General features: G+C 39.9%; 1 protein-coding gene and 1 long non-coding RNA gene across 22 annotated transcripts in view; one reads left to right on the top strand and one right to left on the bottom strand.

Moving 5' to 3' along the window:
* The first annotated feature begins 1352 nt into the window (after positions 1–1352).
* Positions 1353–23254, top strand: part of otofa (otoferlin a) — a 62770-nt gene continuing 40868 nt past the window's right edge. For all 21 annotated transcript variants that reach the window (XM_058613629.1, XM_058613648.1, XM_058613638.1 and 18 more), the window contains exons 1-3: positions 1353–1667; positions 7851–7909; positions 17766–17854. In XM_058613629.1, the coding sequence (XP_058469612.1) occupies positions 1586–1667; positions 7851–7909; positions 17766–17854 (230 nt within the window). In that variant the 5' untranslated portion in view covers positions 1353–1585. The remainder of the gene's footprint in view (positions 1668–7850; positions 7910–17765; positions 17855–23254) is intronic.
* The window catches only part of LOC131443729 (uncharacterized), a 28207-nt gene continuing 16774 nt past the window's right edge, over positions 11822–23254 (bottom strand). Inside the window, exons 5-6 of the long non-coding RNA XR_009233663.1 lie at positions 12446–12500; positions 11822–12044 (exon numbers count right to left, since the gene is read on the bottom strand). This is a non-coding gene — a long non-coding RNA (uncharacterized LOC131443729). The remainder of the gene's footprint in view (positions 12045–12445; positions 12501–23254) is intronic.

The following is a 23254-nucleotide window of genomic DNA, read 5'->3' as shown; positions in this document are numbered from 1 at the left end:
TATGTTGAAGCGATTTAAAATGAGATTGTATAATCCTTTATTACTCCCACCACGGGGACATTTCCATTACTACAGCAGCAAAGACAGCCGTGCTATCTATGAATGTACAATGTCGAAATAAAAAGATCGTACAAATATAAAATAGAATTCGCAGTATAGAAAGAGTGGCATGTGGTTGACTGAGAGCAGTGCTTGTTGTACAGTCTAACAGCAGCAGCAGGGAAGAACGACTGATGCATTATAAGGATTGGACGCTCATACAACCATACTTATGGGTCTGTATATTCATTTTCTGTCAATAAACGCTCCTAAATGTTACACATAGGATGTTTAAAAGCTCCAGTGTGTAAGAATTAGTGACATCTAATGGTGAAATTGCAGACTGTGATAAATGGAGGACTCCTCCACTCACCCCTGCATATACCCAAGGGTGCCAGGAAAATACAGTGAGCTTTGGGTATAAGACAGAATGTCATTCTTCATTAATGTAGTATAAGCTTCTGCTTCAATATCAATGCCCCGGGTTGTTTGTCCATTCAGGCTGTCACAGGGCGAAGGAACACAGGATGATGTGCAAATGAGTAGAAATCTTAACAAATCTCTACTCAACAATACTGCTTAACCAAACAAACTCAACAAACTTCCCTGTCAAACTTACTATGTTTCTGTAATAGTTAATACAGCAGTATGTAGAAGCTATTTAACAGAAATTGTATTTTTAATGCTTAAATATAATTATTGTTTTTTTTCAAAACAAACAGAAAAAATAGTAAAGCACATTATTATTTATTATTTACTTGATTAAGATGTCAAATTACAGAGTTTTACTTGCATTCCCGAACAGAAAAACTAGTTTTAGCGGTTGAATGTTACGCTTACGTTTTCTCATTTGTATGACAGTCTAATAAGTGTGTTTATATATATATATACACACACACACACACACACTTATGTAATATATGTATGTGTGTATATATACACACACACTTGTTTTAAGTAGTAGTAGTATATTCAATTCATGTCAATAAACCCTCCTAAATATTACGGACTGGACCTTTAAGATGCTACTTCATTAAGAGCACATGCAGGCAATGAACATAAAGAATAGAGTCACATTTTAAAGAACAATAAACATCAAAATAAAAGGAGTCAGCGCTTTTCCTTCAAATCTCAGCGCTGGACTGAAAATGAGATCATCCACGGGCAGCAGCAGCAGCAGCAGCTCGCTGTAGATGAAGCCCACCCTCCCCTCACCCTCTCCCACCCTCACCCCCTCACCCGCCCCTCCTGCACAATGAGCTGAGTAAAAAACCAAGTGGCAGCAGCTTTGAGATGCTCGACAGACTCAACAGCAGCAGCAGCAGCAGGAGGAAATGTTGAGTGGAGCCTGAGATTTTTTTTTTTTTTTTTTTTACATGCTGATCGTATGGAAACACGATTTATTTTGTGGATGCAGCGAATGAATCCAGACGCAAAAGAAGAAGAAGTAGTAGAAGAGGCTCACCTAAAACCCACCGTGCACAGATTGTGCGTGTCAAGTTTCACCTGCGTGGAGTAGAAATTACTCCCCCGTCAGCGTGGACTCATGATGGCTCTAATGGTTCACCTGAAGGCGGTCGATCACCTTCGGGGGAAAGGTGACAGGATCGCCAAAGTTTCATTCAGAGGTAGGACATCGTGTATTATGTAGATGTGGGTTAGAACCTGATTTCACTGAGTTTGAAGTTTTAATATGACGGGAGACGATCTGGTGTCCTGTCTGCGTAAAAAGTTAGGGAACCTCTCTTTTCTTTCATCAGCGCTGTTTGTTTATGGAAATGATGGATTTCTCCACCGTGGAAGTCAAATATGGGCTACACACTTATAAAGATACACATAATAATCCCTGAAACATTTTACACTGCAGTGTATATGGCTCTTATAGTAGATATATACAGTAAGAGAGCAGTGGCGTGCACAGGCATTTGTGGTTACAGGGGCTCATTTGAAAAAAAAAAAAGGGACACTATTATTATTATTATTTTCAAAAAGGTAGCACATCTGGTGCTTCAATCTTTATTTAAACACATTAATGATATATGTTACAAACTTCAGCTTTAACAAAATGACTGCAAAATGAAATTACAACTTCAATTTTTGAGGCATTTTTAGCTGACTTTTAAGTCAAGAATTGATGCTATATGGGCCACAAATAATACTAACACTAATAATAATAATTATTGAAGATGATCACACTAAAGCTCTTGTTTTTTCAAATACATTAGCTGCAAAATTGACAAAAATTTAATTTGCAATCCAAAATGGCAGCCTTCCTGTTGGGTTTGGATCATGGCCATAATGTAATTTTTTCTTCAACCCAACGTTCTATATATGTTTACCGATTTTCATGCATGTACGATAAACCTGCTGCTCTAGCCAAATTTTTATTGGGGGGACGGCACACTTATTTGCCCCTCCCACATCCAATTTTCGCCGCACATTCATCGAACTGGTTACAGACGTAAAATTTCACCAGTACTGACTCGGATTTTTAAACTAATTACATTCCTGCTATTTATATTACCTACATAATAGAAACATTACTTTCTGTTTGTACCTGGAATTACCAACGCTGGAGTCATTTTTTCTTGACATTCTCAGACAGTGTAACGGTGTCATTACTTTTTTTACCAGCACTTAGGGCAGAAGGCCACAGGGTTACATTTGTCTAGGCTGATGGTATTGATCACTAAGGAGAATAACAGATGTGTGTGTGTGTGTGCATCTTTGTCGTACCTTCATGGAAGCTGCCACTAGTCCATTTGGCGCTTTACAGCCTCTTATCATCATATCCTGTGCCCTGCTGTTCAGACACAACAGGAATCAGGAAAGCATTCTATGTATTATTTCATCCCCTGTGTGAATGTGTGTGTGTGTGTGCGTGCGTGCGTGCGTGCGTGCGTGTGAGTGAGAGAGAGAGAGAGAGAGAGAGAGCAAGAGAGAGAGACACAGAGTTAAAGAGGAAGGAAGAGAGGTGTGTGTGTTTCAGCACCCTGGACAGCGATAACTTTACTATTTACAGTAACAGATGACAGGTGTTAAGTCTCTGCTTATCTCCTGTCAGACATCAAGGCTGAGTTGGATGTCTCAAGACCATCATCCTCTTCCTCCCCTCCTCCTCCTCCACCTCCGCCTCCTCTCTCAGCTCCAGAGTGTGTGAGTGTGCTCTGGTTAAAGGATGGGTTTCACCACTGTGCTCTGTGCTGTGCTGCAGTGAACTCAGCTGTTCTTGCACGAACCATGCCATTCACTGGGAGAATTCCTTTGTCTCCCCACAGTCCGACTGTCAGTTCAGCATGAGCACAGTACCATTTGTGTTCATGCTGTGTTATTTTTTTTAAAAACTCAGAATTCTGCTCTGCATCGCGGATTTACTCAGTGCTATTTCAATTTCAACACGTGTTATTTACGGGCGTGCAGTCATTATACATTTCACTACTTTTAAATAGGAGAGACAGGAGCTCGCATAAAACCTTCCTCAGCAGAACAGGACAGATAACAGATGTCACACGTAAAAAAGGAAACATAATGGTACTTATAATAAAATGTTACATACCCCTTAGATCTACGATGGAGGTCTTCCCAGGTTGTGCTTAAAATCCAAACAACAGTGTAACTCATATATATATATATATATATATATATGTATATATATATATATATATGTATAACTCATACTCACACGACTAATTGGGTTCTGAGGAGGCTCAGCTGTTCCACCGGTCACATAAAAACAAACATTGATCTTCCGCTTCAAATATTAATACGGTGTTGGCTACGCCAGTTCACATATTCAGTGGTTATGGAGCGACACCATCGTTCATTTGGAGTGAGTAAAATCCCATATTTACTCTCTGTGTTTGGTCCTGTGGGAAATACTAGCCTGATAAAAGCTCTATAATGTTAGAGATAGAAAACCATAAATAACGCTTTTCCTGTATTTTAAAAACGTCACCTGCAATGTTTGAAAACACAGACATGGCTATTATAACAACACATATTCCAAATTGGATATGTATATTTCCCCAACATCAGTAAAAAAAAATGTTTTGTCCAATACACGATTTATTTTACCCATTTTCCTCTCTGTTGCTGTGACTCTTGTCTGCTCTGAATGGGAAAATCATGCTATACTTAATTATATACTTAAACGTAGTTAGTGTCCAAATGTTTATAGTGGTAGAGACAATATGGGAAATGGGAAAAGAGACCTTTGGACTTTTAGACTTACAGAGAATGTAGAAATATCCTTAAGAAGAGCGGGTGCATTTAATTTGCCTCTTGGGTTTTATGTCCTCGACTAATTAGTCTGAGATCAACTTGCTCTGAAGCATAAAGCTGGGGCGAGCTGCAGATCATTTCCTGCATACGTCCTTTAGTATGACTGACCTCCTTCACACGGCCACATTTCAGTATAAAAAGGTTTAAATCTCAGCACACTTGTAAATACACTGTTACATATTTGATTCATCCTATCTTCATATTATAGTTGGGATAACAATAATCAGTCTATGATGCACTTATGATGGTGACTTATGGTCAATCAAGTCTTTCAGTGTCTGGAAAGAAAGTGCCAATTTTTGACGTGTGAAATCATTATCATAAGTGCTTCTTTATTTATAGGCGGGTTGTTAGTGCAGCCCAGAGGTGGTAGGCTCTATAAATAAATCGCTTAATCTGAGTTTTCAGGTGTAAAGTGGGTGTTTTATTTTGGTATTTATGGGTCGTGAAGAGCAGAGCGTCACAGGAAACCGTTCCTACCGCTTAATTACTTTAGTTTGCTTCTGTTTTTATTACAGCATGTATGGCATGAAATGAAAAGAAAATAATAATAATAATTTACAGTAGTCTAATTACTCCAACTACTTTTATACACTTGACTGGAAAGAAGACATTTATTTATCCCTGTCCCTTTTGCCTGCTTCCTGCCATGGATTTGAATCATCTGATACATATTCTGTGGCATCAGTTTTGTCTCCCAGTGTCTTCATCTGCTGAGGGTTGAGTCAAACATTTTTTCCTGTTGTCAGAGCAAAATGCTTTCAGCTCAAACTTCCTGTCTGGAGAGGAAGAGGCCAGCAGGAAGTGCAACCCCCTTAACCCCGCCTCTTTCCTCCCATCAACACCACCCAGGTTGACATGTGACAGGGAAAGTTCGCCTAATAGTGTCGCACATAAATCAACGCACTGACTGCATTCATGATATCATTTAAATAGCAGTAATAACTAAAAAGGTGTCGCATCAATCTGGTCCATTATTATCTAAAACCATAGTCACTGAATAATGCAAAATATCTTCAAAAGGCACATTGTTTTCATGATACGTCTTTGATGATGAATCCTCGCTCGCTGCAGGATCACAAGCACGCGTTTAATGAGACGTGACATTCGTGAGAATCAAACAAGAACTCGCGGCATTATTCCCACTTCGGTGACTCGTGTGCGTCAGAATCACATGTTCCGTTCCTCTCCATGTGCAACTCTTTTTTATCCACTTCAAACTCTCCGTCTCTTGATATCCACGCTGCCGCGTGCACGGTTCATTTATTTCTCTTCTAAACTCTGACTCTTCCAATTTCTCACACTAAAATAGAGAGGGTTGTGCAGCGCACCGCATCCAGCAGACTTCGTTTAAATTCAGCTCCTCCCTGAGGTGTTCTTTTCTATCTCCTTTACCTAATGTAGATATTTACTATTGGTTATTTTAAATTGTGGCTCCTATTTGGGATGCAGACCATTTTCAGCTCAGGAATTGGTTTGGAAATGAAATCACAGCGTGGAAGAACAAGTGTGAGACGCCAGGAGGCGAGAAGGGAGTTTCTGATTATAGCCCGAACATTAAAGCAGATTAAAATAATGCTATTATTATTTTACTGATGATTGTTCTTTCTCGCTCCAGGTAAAGCTGTGTTTTTTTGTGTGTGTGTTGGTTTAAATCAATCACCGTGTTCTGCATCCCTTTCATCTCCAGTGTCTGTGTTTGAAATATAAAAAAAAAAGCTCCCTGGTTCCTTTTGTTTCTTCCATCACAAGTTCTTTTATCTTCACCCTGCCGTCTATCATTTTTATTCCAACCTATTGATTCCATCAAGGACGAGAGCTGTTGTGATTGAACAGAATGCTGTGTAGCAGAGCAGCTTACGTAAGCTTCACATTATCTGCTTTTTGAAAGCCTCGTCTTTAGGCAAATGAAAACACAACTATGACTGCGATGCCTCTACTTTGAATAATGTAGGAGGGATATTTTCTCTCTCTCTCTCTCTCTCGCTGCCTCTCTGACATGTGAGTGGTGTTACAAAGGTATTACATTAGATAAACTAGATATTTCAAAGGATGTGGGATTTGTTAGGTTGCAGAGAGTCAACACCAAAACGTATACTGAAGAGGAAGATGCTTTTATGCCTCTTAACTCAAGGTTTCTTTGCCCTTGAATGTGAGATAAGATGCTTTCAGCACTGATAAATAACACAGTTGTGTCGGAGTCTTGTTTGTTTTCATTCAGACTTATCATTATTATTATTTCAGCCAAACCAACACGGGCTGCAATTAACTTTGTGGGTTCTTTTGTGCATGTGTGTGTGTGTGTGTGTGTTTGCATTATGTGCTCGCACACATCATCCATCCAACATCAACACCCACACAAAGCCTCAGACTCACAAACACAAATGCACACACACAGAGCGCTCGGGCACCATTCACGAGTATCACAAAGCAACCAGGTTGCAGCGATGCATGAGTGAGTCAGGTTAGTGTGCAGTGAATGACTGTTCCTGCTCTGTGTATAACCTGGAAGAGACACTGCACTAATATGTACTAGTTTTAAAGGACATCATGTGGAAATGTGTCTATCTTTGTTTTATTTTGTCTCTACCGAAGTCTCTGAATCTGTTCTTTTTCTCAAATGGCTTGTTTGTGTATTTTTCAGGCCATTAAGTCATTCATTTGTATTTTTACTCGTCTTTAACTTATCCACATGTTATTATTAAGCGTATGAACACAGAGCATTTCGGCTGCTTTTTTACATGACTATGTTTAAACGTACAGTGCATACAGAGGCTATACGAATGTGCAATATAGAGTACACAAACTACACAAACACACCTGATCAAAATGTCCTCAAAATGTTTAAAATCGGATTGAATTTGTGAAATTTGGAAATACATCATAGTTCAAAGTTCACTTGGCTTGTTTTTATTGCAACAAAAAGGAAAGACTTCTGCACAATTATTGCTACTTTATATCAGTACTAAAAATGCGATACTAATCATAACTTTGACTCAACAACACATCAGAAGACAAAAAAAAGAATATGTGACCTATAAACACCCCTCCAGGCAAGTTACCATGGGTGCACCTGTGAGTGAGCACTAAGGATTAAGAAAGTATCTGAAAGTGATTGAGTACTTGCAGCCTGTAATTAAGTAGAAGGTACCAAGTCAGATTTAAAAAAAAAAATGGGATCTGTTGAACACACTCCCTTACTGATATGTTATAATTCTTTATTCATAATGCATCAATATATGAGCAATATGGATTGCATCAGTTTAATAGGCAGCATTTATTTGTAAAGTAATATGTATATATGTATATACATATATATACATACATATATGTATATACATATATTTATTATATATATATATATATACATATATATATTTATTTTAAGTGAAACTTTATTTTGAAAAATAACTATAGCTGTACTGTATTACATAAATTTACTGTACTTAGTTACTTTCTGCAGTTACTTAGTTACTTTTTTTTTACTTTTTAAAGTTGTGTCAACCACTAAATTCCTTGTTATCTTCCAGGTTTGTCCTTCTACAGTCGTGTTGTGGAGAACTGTGAGGAAGTGGCTAACTTCAACGAGGTTAGTACTCTCCTTTCATTCACTCACTCATCTTGATTATGACCAAGCGGCAACTCTCAAAACATCAATTCGTCGTCCTCCTTCGTGCGATACGAGAATCGGTACACCGCCGCAAATATCGATACTTTAATTGAGGGAAGCTTGGGTGGAAGTTATCAGGCCGAAGAATTGGGAGTGGAGAAAGCTACATTAGGAGATGCTCCATTCACGTTCAATACACAGACTTTATGCTTTTAACACTGACGTTTTGTTTTCTTCATTTAGACAGATATCGTGATGTATCGCTGTCTTGCGATATATTGATTATCACAGAATTGTTGTATCGTGATATTATTGGTATCGTGGACCATGTATCGTGTATCGTATCATGAGTTTCCCTGTGATTCTCACCCGTAATTCAGTAGAAATAACAACTTTCCAATATCCCAAAACGTTAGTGACATATGAAACCCATTTTTGCACGTCAACTGTCAACAACCTTATTGTAAGATGTCACTAATAACTGAGACGACCATGTACCATGCCTTATCTGCTTGTTAGTGTTCTGAGTCATAAATGGTATGATGATTCTCATTTGCAAATGGCCGATGTCCTGCCAAGTGTCGGCTCACTGCTGCTCACTGATTTCCGATCAGGGACTGAAAGGTGAAGCAGGGATAGTAAACCATGCGTGACACTGAGCACTTGCTCAGGGTTAATTAAACAAGACACTCCACAGTCCACTCTCCACGGCTGAAGTGAAAAGCGCTTTGGCCTCGTTCAAAAACTGTGAAAAAGACATACGCGTCTTCAGATGAATAAAAGCCCCTGGTCCTCTATCTCGCGCTTCTACACTAGAACTTCTTTTAACTGGAACATTTCCAATTTAAATCCATTTCAGGTTCAGTGGAAAAAGTCATTCTGTACAGCAGCACAGTCCTGACTATTCTCTTCAAAACAATAGGGTTTCACTTGCGCCCCCTGTGGCGCTGCCCCTCTTTTTCACTGCGGCTGCAGTGAAATTCGTGGACATGTTCCCCCGTAGGATTCCTTCAGTCACACTGTGAAACCTGCATTATGTTGGATTAAAATGCATAAGAGTTGCATAAAGGAATATGGTGCATGGGGATCAAGAGAGAAGTACGGAAGCAATCCTCACAGAGCAGAAGAAGAGAAGGAACAGAGACAATGACAGAAAATAAAAGAGAGAGTGTGCAAACCCACACACACACATTGCCTTCCTTGGGGATTTTTTTCCTTTTTTCAAACTGCATGCTTTCACGGAGAAAACTGTTTTCCCTTTGAACTCGGAAAAGAGGGAGCTGCTTCCTTTACTGATAACAGGCTTTTGTTTTCAGTGTAATCAGGAGAAATGGTTAAGTGACTCTACAGTTTAGTTTAGGCTTCGCTTCACCGTCGCGCACGCACGCAGAGACGCGCGGAGAAAAAAACACACACACTTGTGCACAATCGGTGCAGATCAGCGAAATGTAAAAAGGGGAAAAGTAGACAATGTGGATAAATGTCTCAGAAAACACGTCATTCTATCCCTCAGGCCTGAGTACAGCGACTGGTAGAGAAGTCAGGGGCCGCGGCTGATCATGTGATCTCTTGTGACAGCCTTGTTCGCGTCACTTAACGTCACGGCTTCCCTGACGATGACTTGTGCCTGCAGTAGTTCTGTAAACTGTGTGTACATTTGTGTGCACACACTGCTTTTCCACGCCCACCATCACCATTGCTACCGTTCCAGATATCGTAACAATTCCCCATCACGTCCTCCTTATCCGACGTTTTCGTTGCCAGTTGTGGAACTTTTTTGGACGGTTCAGTGAGCTCAGTCTAGCCTCTGGAATCGGGCGCCCATTAGCATAGCAGAGTTGTGTCTCGTTACGTTATGCATGGAATAGCAGGGCGCCTTTGAACTAGTGTGCGGGGTTTGGCTGGATGGAGAATCTGTATTCATTATTCATTCCGTGGTGTGATTTTTTTTTACTTCGCTTATAGCTGCAGTACTCCAGGGCTTCCCCCTCACTAGTGAGACATACTGTAACTGGAGCAAAGACAAGAAAGCCCCTGCAGCCACAGGGTTCACTGCATTTGGCCTGGAGTATATATTATGGCAACTATACATGTGTATGTGTCCATGTCAGAGTGTGTGGTTAGGAGAGAGAGAGAGAGAGTGAGAGAGAGAGTGAAAATGCTGGGGTTTGAATATAAATGCGTGTTTGTTTGCTTTACAAACAAGATGTCGTAAGATCTGAACTATGCAGAACATGGCGAAGGGGATTGTTATTCAAACATAATGAGCACAAGTGTATTCCCTCTATGTCTGTGATTATGCAGCAGAATTTCTTTTTATATATATAGTGTTGTGCACATACTGATGATAACCATGGATGACACATGAACGGTGGATGTGTGATGTTTAACAAACGATTGAGGCTGCAAGAGATTGCAGATAGTAGTTCATATTTTGATGGTCTTTCCTGTGGTAATGCTCCCGTCTTGTGCTACATCTATGACGTAGTAAATGCTGAAGTGAAGCTTAACTTTTAAAGGCTTATTCATTCATACATTTATAGTCTACTGCTTAGACAGGGTTCACCCCTCCGTCACAGGGCTAACATAAAGAGACAATCAACCATTCAATTAGGGTCAAGTTTTGGACTGTGTGAGGACCTGGAGAAATGGTTAAAACAAACCTTCATATTCCAGTGCCAGGTTTGTTTAACGTTAATAAAAACAAACAAACAAAAAAAAAAGGAATTAGTTACAAGAAACCCACCCTTTGTTTTATGGAAAATATGAATCGACGCTGACCTTTGCAGCTTCACTTTATTTTCTTCTTCACTTCTGACGGGAAAGCCCAACCTGTCTCTGACTAAATGACATTTATATATAAGTGTTTGTGTTGTGGTGACAAATTTAGCGGCTGGCTGGATCCTGTTTAGAGGCAACAGCCATTTTTGATTGAGAGGAGCGTAATAGTTATCAAGTAGGAGATCGGGACGGGTGGACGATGGTGGAATAGAATGAGCTTTATTATGTGGCTTTCTCTTAACGAGATTAGAAGAACTTATGTACAAGTAATAAATAAGAAAAATAGAGATATAAAAAATCGCACCAACTATAATAAGAAAATGAAAAATCGATATAAAATATACTACATGAACATGTTATTGTATTGTACGGGAAATTGCTCTCATAAAAATTGAAATGAAACATATTGTGTGAGTGACTGGTTCAGTGTAGGGCTGCAGTGAGGTGGGGATATGGACACAATCGCTCTAGGGTAAAGACTATTTCTCAGTGTGTTTGTGCGTGTTTTTATTGTTCCGATCCTCTTACCAGACGGCAGAGGTTTGAACAAAGAGTGTCCGGGGTGAGTGCAGTCTCGGTAAATGCTGTTTGCTCTTGTCCTGATCCTGTCAGAGTGGATCGTGTCCAATCCTGGGAGTTCCGTGCCTGCGATGCCCACGATGTGCTGACACTAGAGTTTGTGTCCTGACTCCGATCTCTGTTAACATTATAGCCAATAACAAGTCGTGACTATGAACCTTCTCTGTCTCATACCTTCATACCAAGCGCTGTGGAGTGTCTAAACATGGCCGCAAAAATTAAGATGAAGGATTCTGTTGTCACTGCTTGAGTTATTGCACAACGAGCATGACAACACAAAAGGGTTGTGTTGCACCACTGGAACTCTCCCCAGCTTTTTTTTTGGAGACTCTGTGATGCCCACTGGAGGATAAAATGCTGTACCAGCTAGAATAGTGATGATGCTAAAAATTTTATGAACTTCCCCATTCAGGACTTTCCCATCTCTGAGTACACTAAACGCAAATCTTGAGCGTCTAAGTAAGCGCAGCAGAATTCTGTGTATTTTGTGTTTTTGAATGACGGCAGAATTAAACCATGTTTGCAGTCACAGATAAGCAAAAATAGACTGTAACAAACGTAATTCCTGTAGGAAATGCAATAATAAAAGAAAAAACTAGAGTACTTGCCCATGTGCAACAGCTTGTAACGCCTCTGCTGTCACGAGTGTCTCTCAGGAGTGACGCGGTGCCTCAGGAAACACCTCAGGAAACTTTTAAGTGGACGAATCCACTAATCCATGGAAAATGTATTGAATTATACATTATGTCTGCTTCTGTAAGAATGCACACAAAAAAAGAGAGAAGTAGGTCAGGTTACATTTTTTTACGCCGCTAAGTAGGCGGAATGGATTTCTGTCTAAGTTAAGACCCACTTGAGATAAGAGTAGAAATTAATAAATGTTTCATTTTAATATATTTTACATGTCGCATGTTTGCATGTCGCAAGCAGCTCTGCGCCTACAATAGGTGCCATTGTGCATTTTCACATTTTATTATTCCCCCCAAAAATACATGATATTCAGTCAAAACAAAATATACGATAACACGATGCTGCAAAGAAGAAGGAACAATCCACCTCAGCAGAATAAAACAACAACTTTTTAAATGAAGGGTTAGTGCCATCGACCAAGCACAGGGTTGTGTACTTCCAAAAGGTACAGTATAGGCAGCTTACTTTGACAAGTCCGTTGTTCATTATCTCAGCACCATCTGGTCCTCAACAGCAGGAACTGGGGAGATATTTTTACAGATTTATTAGAGTCACCCCTGAAGCAAAATGACATTCTGTTGAATGAAGTGGATAAAAAGGCTCTTACCTGTTATGTGTGTAGAAAGAATGTGACTCCAACCCGAGTTATTTGCAATTGTATTCATTTTAGGTACTAGTATTAGAGTATTATTATTATTATTTTTTAATTTAGAAACAACAGTGCATGCTTTTATGCCGCCACAATCAAGTATAAACATACTGTTGTTGTTATTGTGGCTGTATGGAATATTCTGACTGGATTAAAATCACTATGCTGACCCTGTGACATTTCATTTGAGACTATAAATTAAGGGGAGAATGACCTATGAGGAACAGAGTGGGGACGGAAATGAAAACAGGACCAGACATTGAAATTGGAAAAAGTCAATTGAGACTTGATCAGTGCTGGTGGTGGAGGGCTGAGCATGTGCTGGCAGCACTGTCAGTAAATTGGACAAGATGGATTTTCTTCTTCTTCTTTTTTCTAAAGCTGCTGTTTCATCTCGACACATACAGTTTAATCCACTCAAAATAGGATTTTTGTCCTGACGATGATGCCGGTGTTGAATTGAAAATCTGTGCGAGAACAGAGGAATTGTCCGTTGTTTCATATGAACTGAAAACAAATTCATATGCAGCACAGAACACAGATTCTATACCATGTACTGTAAGCATTGTATATATCTACAATTACATACACATGCAAGTCAAGATACAGACAAAGGTATTCAATGTTGCTACAAAAGCAGTGGATGATAACTTTGCAAAACGCAGAACCACAAAAAGAGAGGAATAGAATAGTATTTAAAGAAGCAGAATAATGAAAAGATGAAACTCCTGTAGTTGGACTCTCTTGTATGTTACATGACAGCCACCTCTAATAAAACAGGAAAGTCTTTTTCTCCAAGTCCTAATTACGAAACAGCATGTGGAGTTTGCAGATAAAGCTCGCTGTAATGAGGTGGCTGCTTGTACTTCTCCTCTTCCTGCAGTCTGTCCAAGAGTCCTGCATCGTTATAATATCACTACAAGCCAGAGAGGACTACAGGCTGCATACAGTGTGGCCTCACTGTAAATACACATAACATATTGTTTGTAATTAATCACAGAAATGTTTTCACCTCCCCGTGTCCATGGTAACAGTGATGAGCTATCAAAGGCCAGTGTGCGGGGGGGGTTGTAGGAGTGAGGACGGCCCGGTCATTCATCTGTGCTCACCACTGTGCTGCAGCGTGGGAACACAGCAGTAATAGCTGCTCTTCAGCGCAGCATTTAGCCCCTGTGATTGTCCGCTGTGGCCTTAAAGCTTCCGGTTAACCGGATCGTACCTGTCACTTTTAATGAGCGGCCTCACTTCGCCAATTAGGCTGCAGCATGCAGCACAGGGGGATTATGGTGTGAATCTGGCGTAATAATGTGCTTTTTTTTTTCCAAATAGATAGAGCTGAGGATTTAACCCTTTAACACCTAAGCCTCAAAATGTCCATCTAGACTTTTTGGCTTATTTTGACCATAAAAAAGGCCAGAAAATGTCCGGTGAGTTAAGAGCTTTTGCCCATTTTTCCAGAATAACTTTCAATATCTGGCAGTTATTTACAATTTACTGCATGTTTAAATAGTGTATTAACAATTTAAAATGAAAATAACACTGTAGTCGTACATGCACACCAGATTTTGCGTGTTCAATTTGAAAGTTGAACAGTATAGAACTTGACTTTTTGCCTCAATGTCCAAAAACAGGCCAACAAAAATGGAAACTATGTACAGGCGTTTTTCCAACTCTCTCCTCTCTGGTGACAAAGACGCCGATTCCCCGGCTTCTTGCAACAGCACGAGTTAAATTATGTTGCTTATGACTTCTCAGTTTTCAGAAACCATTGGATTTTTCCCAGTAGCACAAACCGTCTGTGATAAAATAAGAGTAGCGTTGCCTTTCAGATTATCAAACATTTTCTCATCCACATAATCTGTGAGACGCATTAAAAAAAAAAAAAATTAAAAAAAAACAATAGGACAACTCTGGCTCTCTTAAGCCTGGAGAGGAACCCCCTTTTTTTTTTTGTCCTACTGTGAAAAAGTTCTATGACACCAGGATTATTCATGACATGCTTGAGCATTACGTTCACATCACTCATCACTCACATTTAATACACTGAGTAAAAGGGGATTTGGGGTGAGCATGCAGATGAACTACCAAATTAAAAGATAATACATAGGCTCTATTTCTCTCTACCGCCTTTGCACTTGTACAGGACATAATAAATATGAGTATAGGAAAAATGCTAAGCTTGACAAATGTGAATATTCTGCAGCTTAATGTTGCATAGCACAATGTGGAATTGCTTGCACTCCTTCTTTTAAAGGAGTGCACTGGTCAATATTGCAATATTGTCTCATGCCTGTAACCCTGTAACCAAACTCCATTTGATCGGTTATGTATTAATACTTGTTTACAGCTGAAGCACATTACACCTTTGCTCCTTCTCATCTTAATGTGTTATCTGCACTTTGTGGGAGAATTGAAAGCACGGTAAGAACTCCCGTGTCCATCGCGGTGGCTCTGGACGCATTAGGCTAACATCAACCGCTCACTCCTTCACATTGTGGATTCTGCAGTAGTATGTGTGTGTGTGTTACACCAGAGATAAGTCGTCTCGAGCTGAGGGTGCCGAGACGCATGAAATCGAGTTCGCAGTACTTCAAAGTAGAATCTTAACACGTGTTTGCAGGCACAGATTAAAATGAGGGGGTTTTCCTTGATGTGGGGAAATCACTGTGGTCACCCACTGTCCCTGGAGTTAGATCAACAAAACCTAATCATGTTTGCAGTTTGGGGTCTGAACCAATTAAGGAGCACGTGTGTCATTCACGGTATGCGTGTGCGTACGAGCCGTCACTTTCTCCATTAGCCGTGCGCGTGCGCGTGCAACATTAACGTTGTGCTAGGGCTTATTTCTCTTTTCCCTCTCGTGCAGCCTCACAAACACTCTAGGAGATTTAGCTGCAAACGAGATGTGATGCAGCGCAGCCCTGATCTCAGCCAGCAAACATCATCCGCATGGAGTTCGAGCGCCGAACGTTGTGTGAGAAATTGCCTAGAAGGAGGCAGCAGGGCCGGTCATGCCTGGATGAAGTTCGGGAAGAGAAACCACAGACTGCTGGTGCCTCAGGGCGAGCGAGCGTCTCCGCAGACCTCTGAAGGCAGGTCGACCATTAGCAGGCGGAAACCCCAGGATCTGATAATGAGACAGTCCTGACGGAGCTTGTGCCTGACAGCCTGCACAGTTTTCACTGAATTTCGAGGCCAATATACCAGCTGGAGGTGAATGAGTTTTAAATCACCTGTGCCACCTCTGTCCTTCATTAGCCCTGCTCATGAAATGAAACAGCAGAGAGACTCTTCGTTAGCACAGGAACTGAAACTTTGCCGCGAAATGTAAACGAGAGCTCAATCCCAATCCGATTGTCTTTGACACTTTCATACATATCGCACTTCTCCCGTGGATGTAATTATAATTCCGATTTTCTGTATGAAAGCGATTCACGTTGAATGAATAATTCAGCTTGCCAGTGCATCGTCAGCAAGAAAAAGATACTTTTCCTTTCAAATTTGACTTAATTATTAATGAAAACCTTTACGGTGTTGGGTGCTTGATATGAACGGAAAGAAACTAAATGTGGCTTTAGTTTGGTCTATAAATGGTAACATTAGGTAAAGATTGAAAAAAGTAGGCAATTAATTGTATTGAAAATGGTGTTTATGAGCATGAAACTGAGATGTGTTGACTCAGATGTTCTGTTTGTGTTTGTCGCTCTATTACCTTGTTTTTACTGTTTCCTATTAACTGGTGGTGTGTTTCAGGCCGTATAAAGGGTATTTACTAATTATCTTGTTTGCTGTTTTTATGTCTTTGCATCAGTCTGTCCATGCCTTTGTGCTATTTGTTGAAGCGTTAAGAATGCCACGAGGGAATTCACAGATAATTCTCTCATACTCAGTGATGGTCTGACTCAATTTCAGTGGTCTCATAGGTGAAGGTTTGCTTTGACCTCAGACTTTATTTGCCATGAAGAACACCTCAGGAGGATTGTTTTGAGATTGATTTGAGACAAATGTTCACTTGTATTTGTGGATTAACTGTTCAGATTTGGCCTAATTCAAAACCTTATATTAACCCTTGAGAACATTAGTTTCCTAGTTTCTTTGAAGCCCCTTTAAGTCAACATTTGCACGTTATTCACTGTAAAGCTGGAAAAAAATGTTGGAAACTCAGATTTTTGAGTTGTAAAGTCTTTTATCAGTGACTGTCACTCACTTTCTGACACTTGACTGTACAATTTTTTTTGTAATGTGGCTTCAAAAAAAAAAGTACTATAGTGAGTTTCTGATCATCCTAATGAATTCAATTAGTCATCACTGAGAGGAGCAACAACAAAAAAGCTTTTTCCTGTATTTGCCACATTAACAAATCAACTGAAGTATCTCCAGCCTGTTGTTTCAGAGTGAATTCCAATAAAAATTCCAATAGGACAATTATTCATCAACGCTGCTTGCACCCAAGGACACCCAAGACTTTTTCATTATAATTAGACGTTTTTCCTGACTTGCTTATGTTTATACGCCCCATAGAAGGCAATAGCCTCTTCAATATTCAGTGATATACTACCAGGTGATGTTTATAGTAATAAATAAAACATTGGGATAATTTGTTCCTCGGGGACAGCGTCTCCATAGCTGGGAGGGTGTGTTAGTAAGTCAAGGACATTCTCTATATCGGGTGAACAGATGTTTACTGACATGTGGCCTTGGGTCTGGTCCTGGACTCTGACTCTCTTAAACAAATAGAATACCTTTAATTGCTTACTGATGGAGATCAAGAGTATTAAGATGAATATCAACTGAAAGGAGGATCTGGTTCAGTGCTGTGTTTCGCTGGATTCGGTAGTTCAGTGTGCAGAGATTTCAGAAACCACAACCTTTGAGTTGCAAAGACGACTCGCTCTGAGCACCACTGAGCTACTTTTTGCCAGCAACCAGCCCAGCTTCATGTTACCAAACAGATTTTGAGAGCTTTTGTCACATTTAATCAAAAGCGCGCTGGCACTTAATTATTAATCATATTTTTGTGCTGTTTGTTGAACAAAAACAAACCATTTCAAGGCGTCGTATACCCACTTCATTATTTTCTCACCCAATTAATAAAACATGCTCTCAAGCGTTTTGTCCTCTTTTTTTTTTTTACAGACTTTTCGATGGCCCATTGCCAGCAGGCTGGATGGAAACGAGATGCTGGAGATCCAAGTGTACAATTACAGCAAAGTCTTCTCCAACAGGTAAGGCGTGCTCGTGCTGCTGCTGCTGCTGCTGCTGCTGCTGCTGCTGTCAAAACACATTCACCACAGCAAATAGGGTTTCACAGTAAACTGTGTCCGCGGTTTCTGTGCCTTTCCTGTCGAAGCCTCTGACCAACTCAGAATGACACGCAGCATGTGTTCTCCAGCTGAAACCAGATAAGCCCCATCGGCCCCGAGAGTGTGTTCCAAAGTGACTCAATTTAGAGTGTAACAGACTGCACACCACAGAGCTGCTCTCCACCATGAATGAGTTTCACATCAGGGGAAGTGTGGTAGTAATGAAATAGCCTCAGTTCCTCAGTAATGGGCGCATTTGTCATTTAGCACAACAGCAAACACTCACATCCCCGAACACAGTGAGTTGTCGTGAATAAGGCTACTGGGGATGTCTTGATCAAAATGTCAAATACTTCATGCGTGTGATCTGATCACAATTCCAACAGTTCGCTGTGTTTTCACTGACAAATCACAACAGGAGGAGGTTGAATTTCGGTCACGAGCCAATAAGAGTTCTTACGTTAATGTGCAAAGTGGTCTTGAGCAAGAAGCTACTCCTGCACAGCACTGTAACTACTTTATAATCAGTGTCTTTTCTTTCCCTTGAGGGAGACAAATTTGAATTTGGGACTGAAGGCAAATCAGTGTACTGGCAAACTACCTGTTCTTAGCATGCAACTGACAACAACCCAATTCTCCGCTGCTACAAACTAAAAACAGCCAGTCTGACTGCGAGAAGCCAGAGGTGTTTGTAACCAAGTGCTTAAGATTCTGTCACATCCTTTGTTGCAAAGCAACCAAAACCTGGGAGCTGCTGAGATGACTGACGTTGCTGCAGTCTCACTAAATGAATGAACACATTCAACTCAGAAAAACAATTACCACACATTCATATCTGGTTGATGGACAGCTCAGAGTTTGTTTCATAGTTATCAAAAGCCTGTCTGCCTCAGTATCCAAAAAATGCTCCGTAAGTGCTTGCTTTTCATCTTGGTGCGACACAGAGGCACCCAGAAAAAGAGGGTGATGCAGTGACATGCAGTGAAAACAATGAACTGCACGTGAATGGCCCCTCAGAAGATTAACATTATTGTCATTGTGCCCTGGGCTGATGTTTCCACATTTGAGAAGTCGTCAGCTGGCCGTGCCAGTAATCCTCTCCATCTCCTGTATCCGTAACAAATCCAATCAGATCGTCGATGTGTCCAGACTAAGGACAAATTAGTACCACCCACTCAGCTTGTTTGTGTAGGTTGTAATTTGTGTGTGTGTGTGTGTGTGTGCGGATGTTGTCATATTTTATCGTTGTTGTGTGTTAATGTGTGTATTCTCATCGACTTAGAAAGAACTAAAAGCGAGTGGCAGGTATGCAGACACACGTCGCATCTGCTCTGCGTCAGCCTCACACACGAGTCACACATGTCACTTTATGGAGGGTCAGAAAGTCTGAGGAGTTGTCAGAGAACTATAGTTTGCTGTTCAACAAGCACCATAATCAAATTGAACTGGTTCTTCTTTGAAATGTTCAGTTTGTGTCTGTCTGCCTGTCGGTCCCCATCACTTTTGTCCAGCCTCTAATTTCTCAGCAACACTGTGAAATTGTGTGAATGTATAGTGACATTACTCATATCCAGAATTAATTTGGTGATCCTCTGACTTCTCCTGCAACTCCACTATGACACTGATATTTTTCAGTTTTGTTGATGATTCCCAGAAAGGATACATCCTAATGGCTTTTGGAGATATTCAGACTTTTTTCACTTTTTCAAAGCTAAAAAAAATAAAAATAAACAATCATGGTTGTCACATAACGCCTTCTTCTTGTTGTTAATTTGATCAGCATGCAGATGTTAGCAATTCACCTCAAAGCACTTTTGAGACATAGCGCCTAACGCACGTCTCAAACACAAACACAAACTCCTCTATACTTGTCACCATTATCAGGGCAAAATGAAGATTTGTGTCCCTAGTATAGGCATCGACAAGCAGTTAGCTAGTGCTCATAAAAAAAACATACATAAATAAAATAGGGTTTTAATTTTGAGGTGTATACTGCCGCTGCTTTGACGTTTCCACATTTGCAAAGTCACCAAATGGTTGTGCAATCCTGTCCATCTCCTGTAGCCACAGCAAATCCAATCAGATTGTTATTAAATAATTACCACCCACACAGTCATTAAAACCTGCCATGTCCGTGTGTGTCTAAACTTAAAAAAAACTAAAAAAAAACTATACATAAAATGTACTTTTAATTTTCCATATGGAAACTTGTTACCCATTTTCAATCAGATGCAATTGAGAAGCTTAATCTTACTAACACCACTTTGCAAGAACATGACATCACAGCTGATGTGTACACACAGAGACGCACTCTTGCATGCACTTAAACAGACCCACAACCCAACACACGTTCATGTAAGTGGATAAATAATTCAAGGTGAGTCAAAGCTCGTGTTGTTCTCACACGTTCTCCATATGTCCCCGGGCTGCTTCATTACCACGGTAACGGATGAGCTTCAGCACTTCGGGGCACAAACACAAGTGTGTACATGGTCAGTGTGTCACACCCTGCGGCCACACGTCTGCGATCACATTACCACGTCACAAAGAGGAGGCAGTGACGCGTGGTGATGTCTGTGCTGTAGCGGCATATAGATCCTGTTTTATTATCTGTTCTCCTTTGAGATGAGAGGAGGTCATATGATTGTGAGGTGTTTGACTTTGGGTCAAGGTTATAATAGTTTTGGATTAGTTTAGTTTTTATTTAGTTTTGACTTTTTGTTTTTTAAATGAGTTAGTTTTAATTAGTTTTAAGAGCAGGTTTGCTTGTGCTAGTTTTTTTGTAATACAGAGTATTTGCCAGGTGCAAGACGCAAAAAGGTCATAATAAGTACTGTGTCATTAAAACCCAGCAAAAGATGCCATTTTAAAAATGTATTAGGACACATGAACAAATATAACAGTCTACAAGACAGTAGCCTGAAGTGAAAAATGTGAATTCAGTTTCAGTTAGTTATGGGTCTTTTTTTAAACTCTAGTTTTTATTTTTCAATTAAATAATTATTTTAATTAATATTTTAATTAAAGAAAAATGTTGAAAATGACTGCCTGAAGGTTCATGAAGGACCATAAGAATACGATTTATTAAAGTACTATTATTATTATAATAATTTTTTGATTTGTGCATGAGCCGAATTCAACAAAGGCTACATTTCTGGCCTAAATACATCATAACTGGTTATGTTATGTTATGTTATGTCAGAAAAATAAACTCTAACTTGCAGCATTAGTGGTTTTGTTCCCCAGGCAAGAATCTAACTTTTCTGCCTCATAACTTTTAGAATTCAAAGGTCATACATGGCCGCTGTCCTCCGACGCCTCTGGTCCTCGCCCATAAAAAGGCACAGCCATCGTATCTGTTTTAGTTTGAGACTGGACAGCTAAGTCCACAGGCAGACTGACCACGGGCAGTCTTTATTTGAATGACACAAATCCACCGGCGCTGTGGGTTTTCTACGGCATGAAGCTACAGCAAATCAATGCGGGGCATTGTCATCCGAGGACCTGCAGTGGCTCATCGATCGTCGATGTGCTTCACACATTTCTTTCACTCTGAAATGATAAAGCTTGTATTTTCACTCTTTACTCTGCAACCATCACGGTAATCATTGCAAATAGTGAGCTATAATGTGTAAGTACTAAAAACTGTCGTGCAGTGGTTTCGGCATCAAAGAAATATAAACTCATTTATTCTTAATGCTTTAATGCAAAGCTTACTTGCATGAGTTCAGAGGCGTGTGTGCCTCACTTGGACATATTTTAAATTGTGGGGACAAAGTACAGATGGCTAAATGCACTCTCCACTATGTGGGAAGCACACATGGAAATAATCTGACTCCTAATTTGCTTCTAAATTAATGTCCACTGAGCTGGAAACTAATTTGTATCTTCTGTTGAAAGCTTTTTTTTTTTTTAGACTGTTATAATAAAATTAAATAAAACAGAAGCACAGCCTAATTATGCTGGTACACAGAGCTCATACAGTGACTAAAAATGTAATATAAATTGGGAACAATTGAATATATTTGAATGCCATTACAATATCAGTGGGTTACATCACTTCAACCTTAACTGCTAGGAAGTGCATCCATACATTCCTCCTTTTTTCACTCATTAATTCTCCATAATCATTTACATCTACCTGTAAACGCCTGTCCATGAATCGTATGATTGTTCAACGGGTCACTGACACATCACAGCAACTCATCAGCAAAACGTTCTCTGTAGTTTTGTGTGGTCATATCAACCAAAATGAGCCATTTATACGGTGGCCGACAGGGGAAAAAACACGCTGCAACGACCCAAAACCCATTCACAAAGCAGATTCGAAAGCACAAACAAAAACAAATTCAATGCAGAAGAAAAATGGACTGCAGAAAGCCAAAACACATGCATCAACAGAAACACGCTGCAAAAACTGAAAACACACACACATCCTAAAACACAAGCAGAAGAGAAAAGACAGACAGGAGAGAAAACACCAGCTCTGCGACCAGCCGCTACGATACTCAGGAACTACTTAATTCTTACATTATTAAAAGACCTCCTCCTGTAACCCTGCAGTACTTATGATCAGTGTTTTAATTTGCTAGTAGTTTGCTCTGGGTGGTAAAGCGGTCGCCACGTGACCAGCTAGACCAGCTTTTTGTAAACACTATCCAAACAATCCATCTTCTCGACTTCCACCACTCACAATCTCGTAAAATACTAGCAAAGACGAGGAAAATACTCAAATAGTCTGCAGAAAGTGATGGGAGGGGATTATAAAGGCTGCCGTTTGCGTATCACATCCATGTAGAATGAACAGCATAATAGACAATAAGGTGAACTTTGTTTCAATACCTGAGCATAACCAATGTCTTTTTTCATATATAACCAATGTAATGTAACCTCAGGTTACAAATGCATGTATAGGTATGGAAAGAAATATGTTTTTTTTAGACACTTTTTCTAAGTTCACCTTTTTGTCCATTTGGCTGTTTGTCCTCCAGCCAAATGAAACTCTGTAATTTACACAGGTGTGATTTTAAATACAAAGATGAACGGCTGACTGTCCGTGGTTCTATCTAAACTCAAACACACAACTTAATAGCAGTTCTACTCTGCTGGCAGAAACTCTGACATACTGATCGATGAGAAGGTATCTTAAAATTCTAGCAGTGCAGCTCCATGAATCTCTTTGAAATGTACACACACTACTACTATATGTATGTGTGTGTACATTTCAAAGAGATTATATATATATATATATATATATATATATACATATATATATAAACATATGAAACTTCTGAACTACTTTCTCACTTATTTTTAAACTGA

This window comes from Solea solea, chromosome 17 (genome assembly GCF_958295425.1).
Source record: "Solea solea chromosome 17, fSolSol10.1, whole genome shotgun sequence".
NCBI lineage: Eukaryota > Metazoa > Chordata > Actinopteri > Pleuronectiformes > Soleidae > Solea > Solea solea.
Note: the sequence above shows the minus strand (reverse complement) of the source record. Positions and strands in the feature narration are given on the sequence as shown.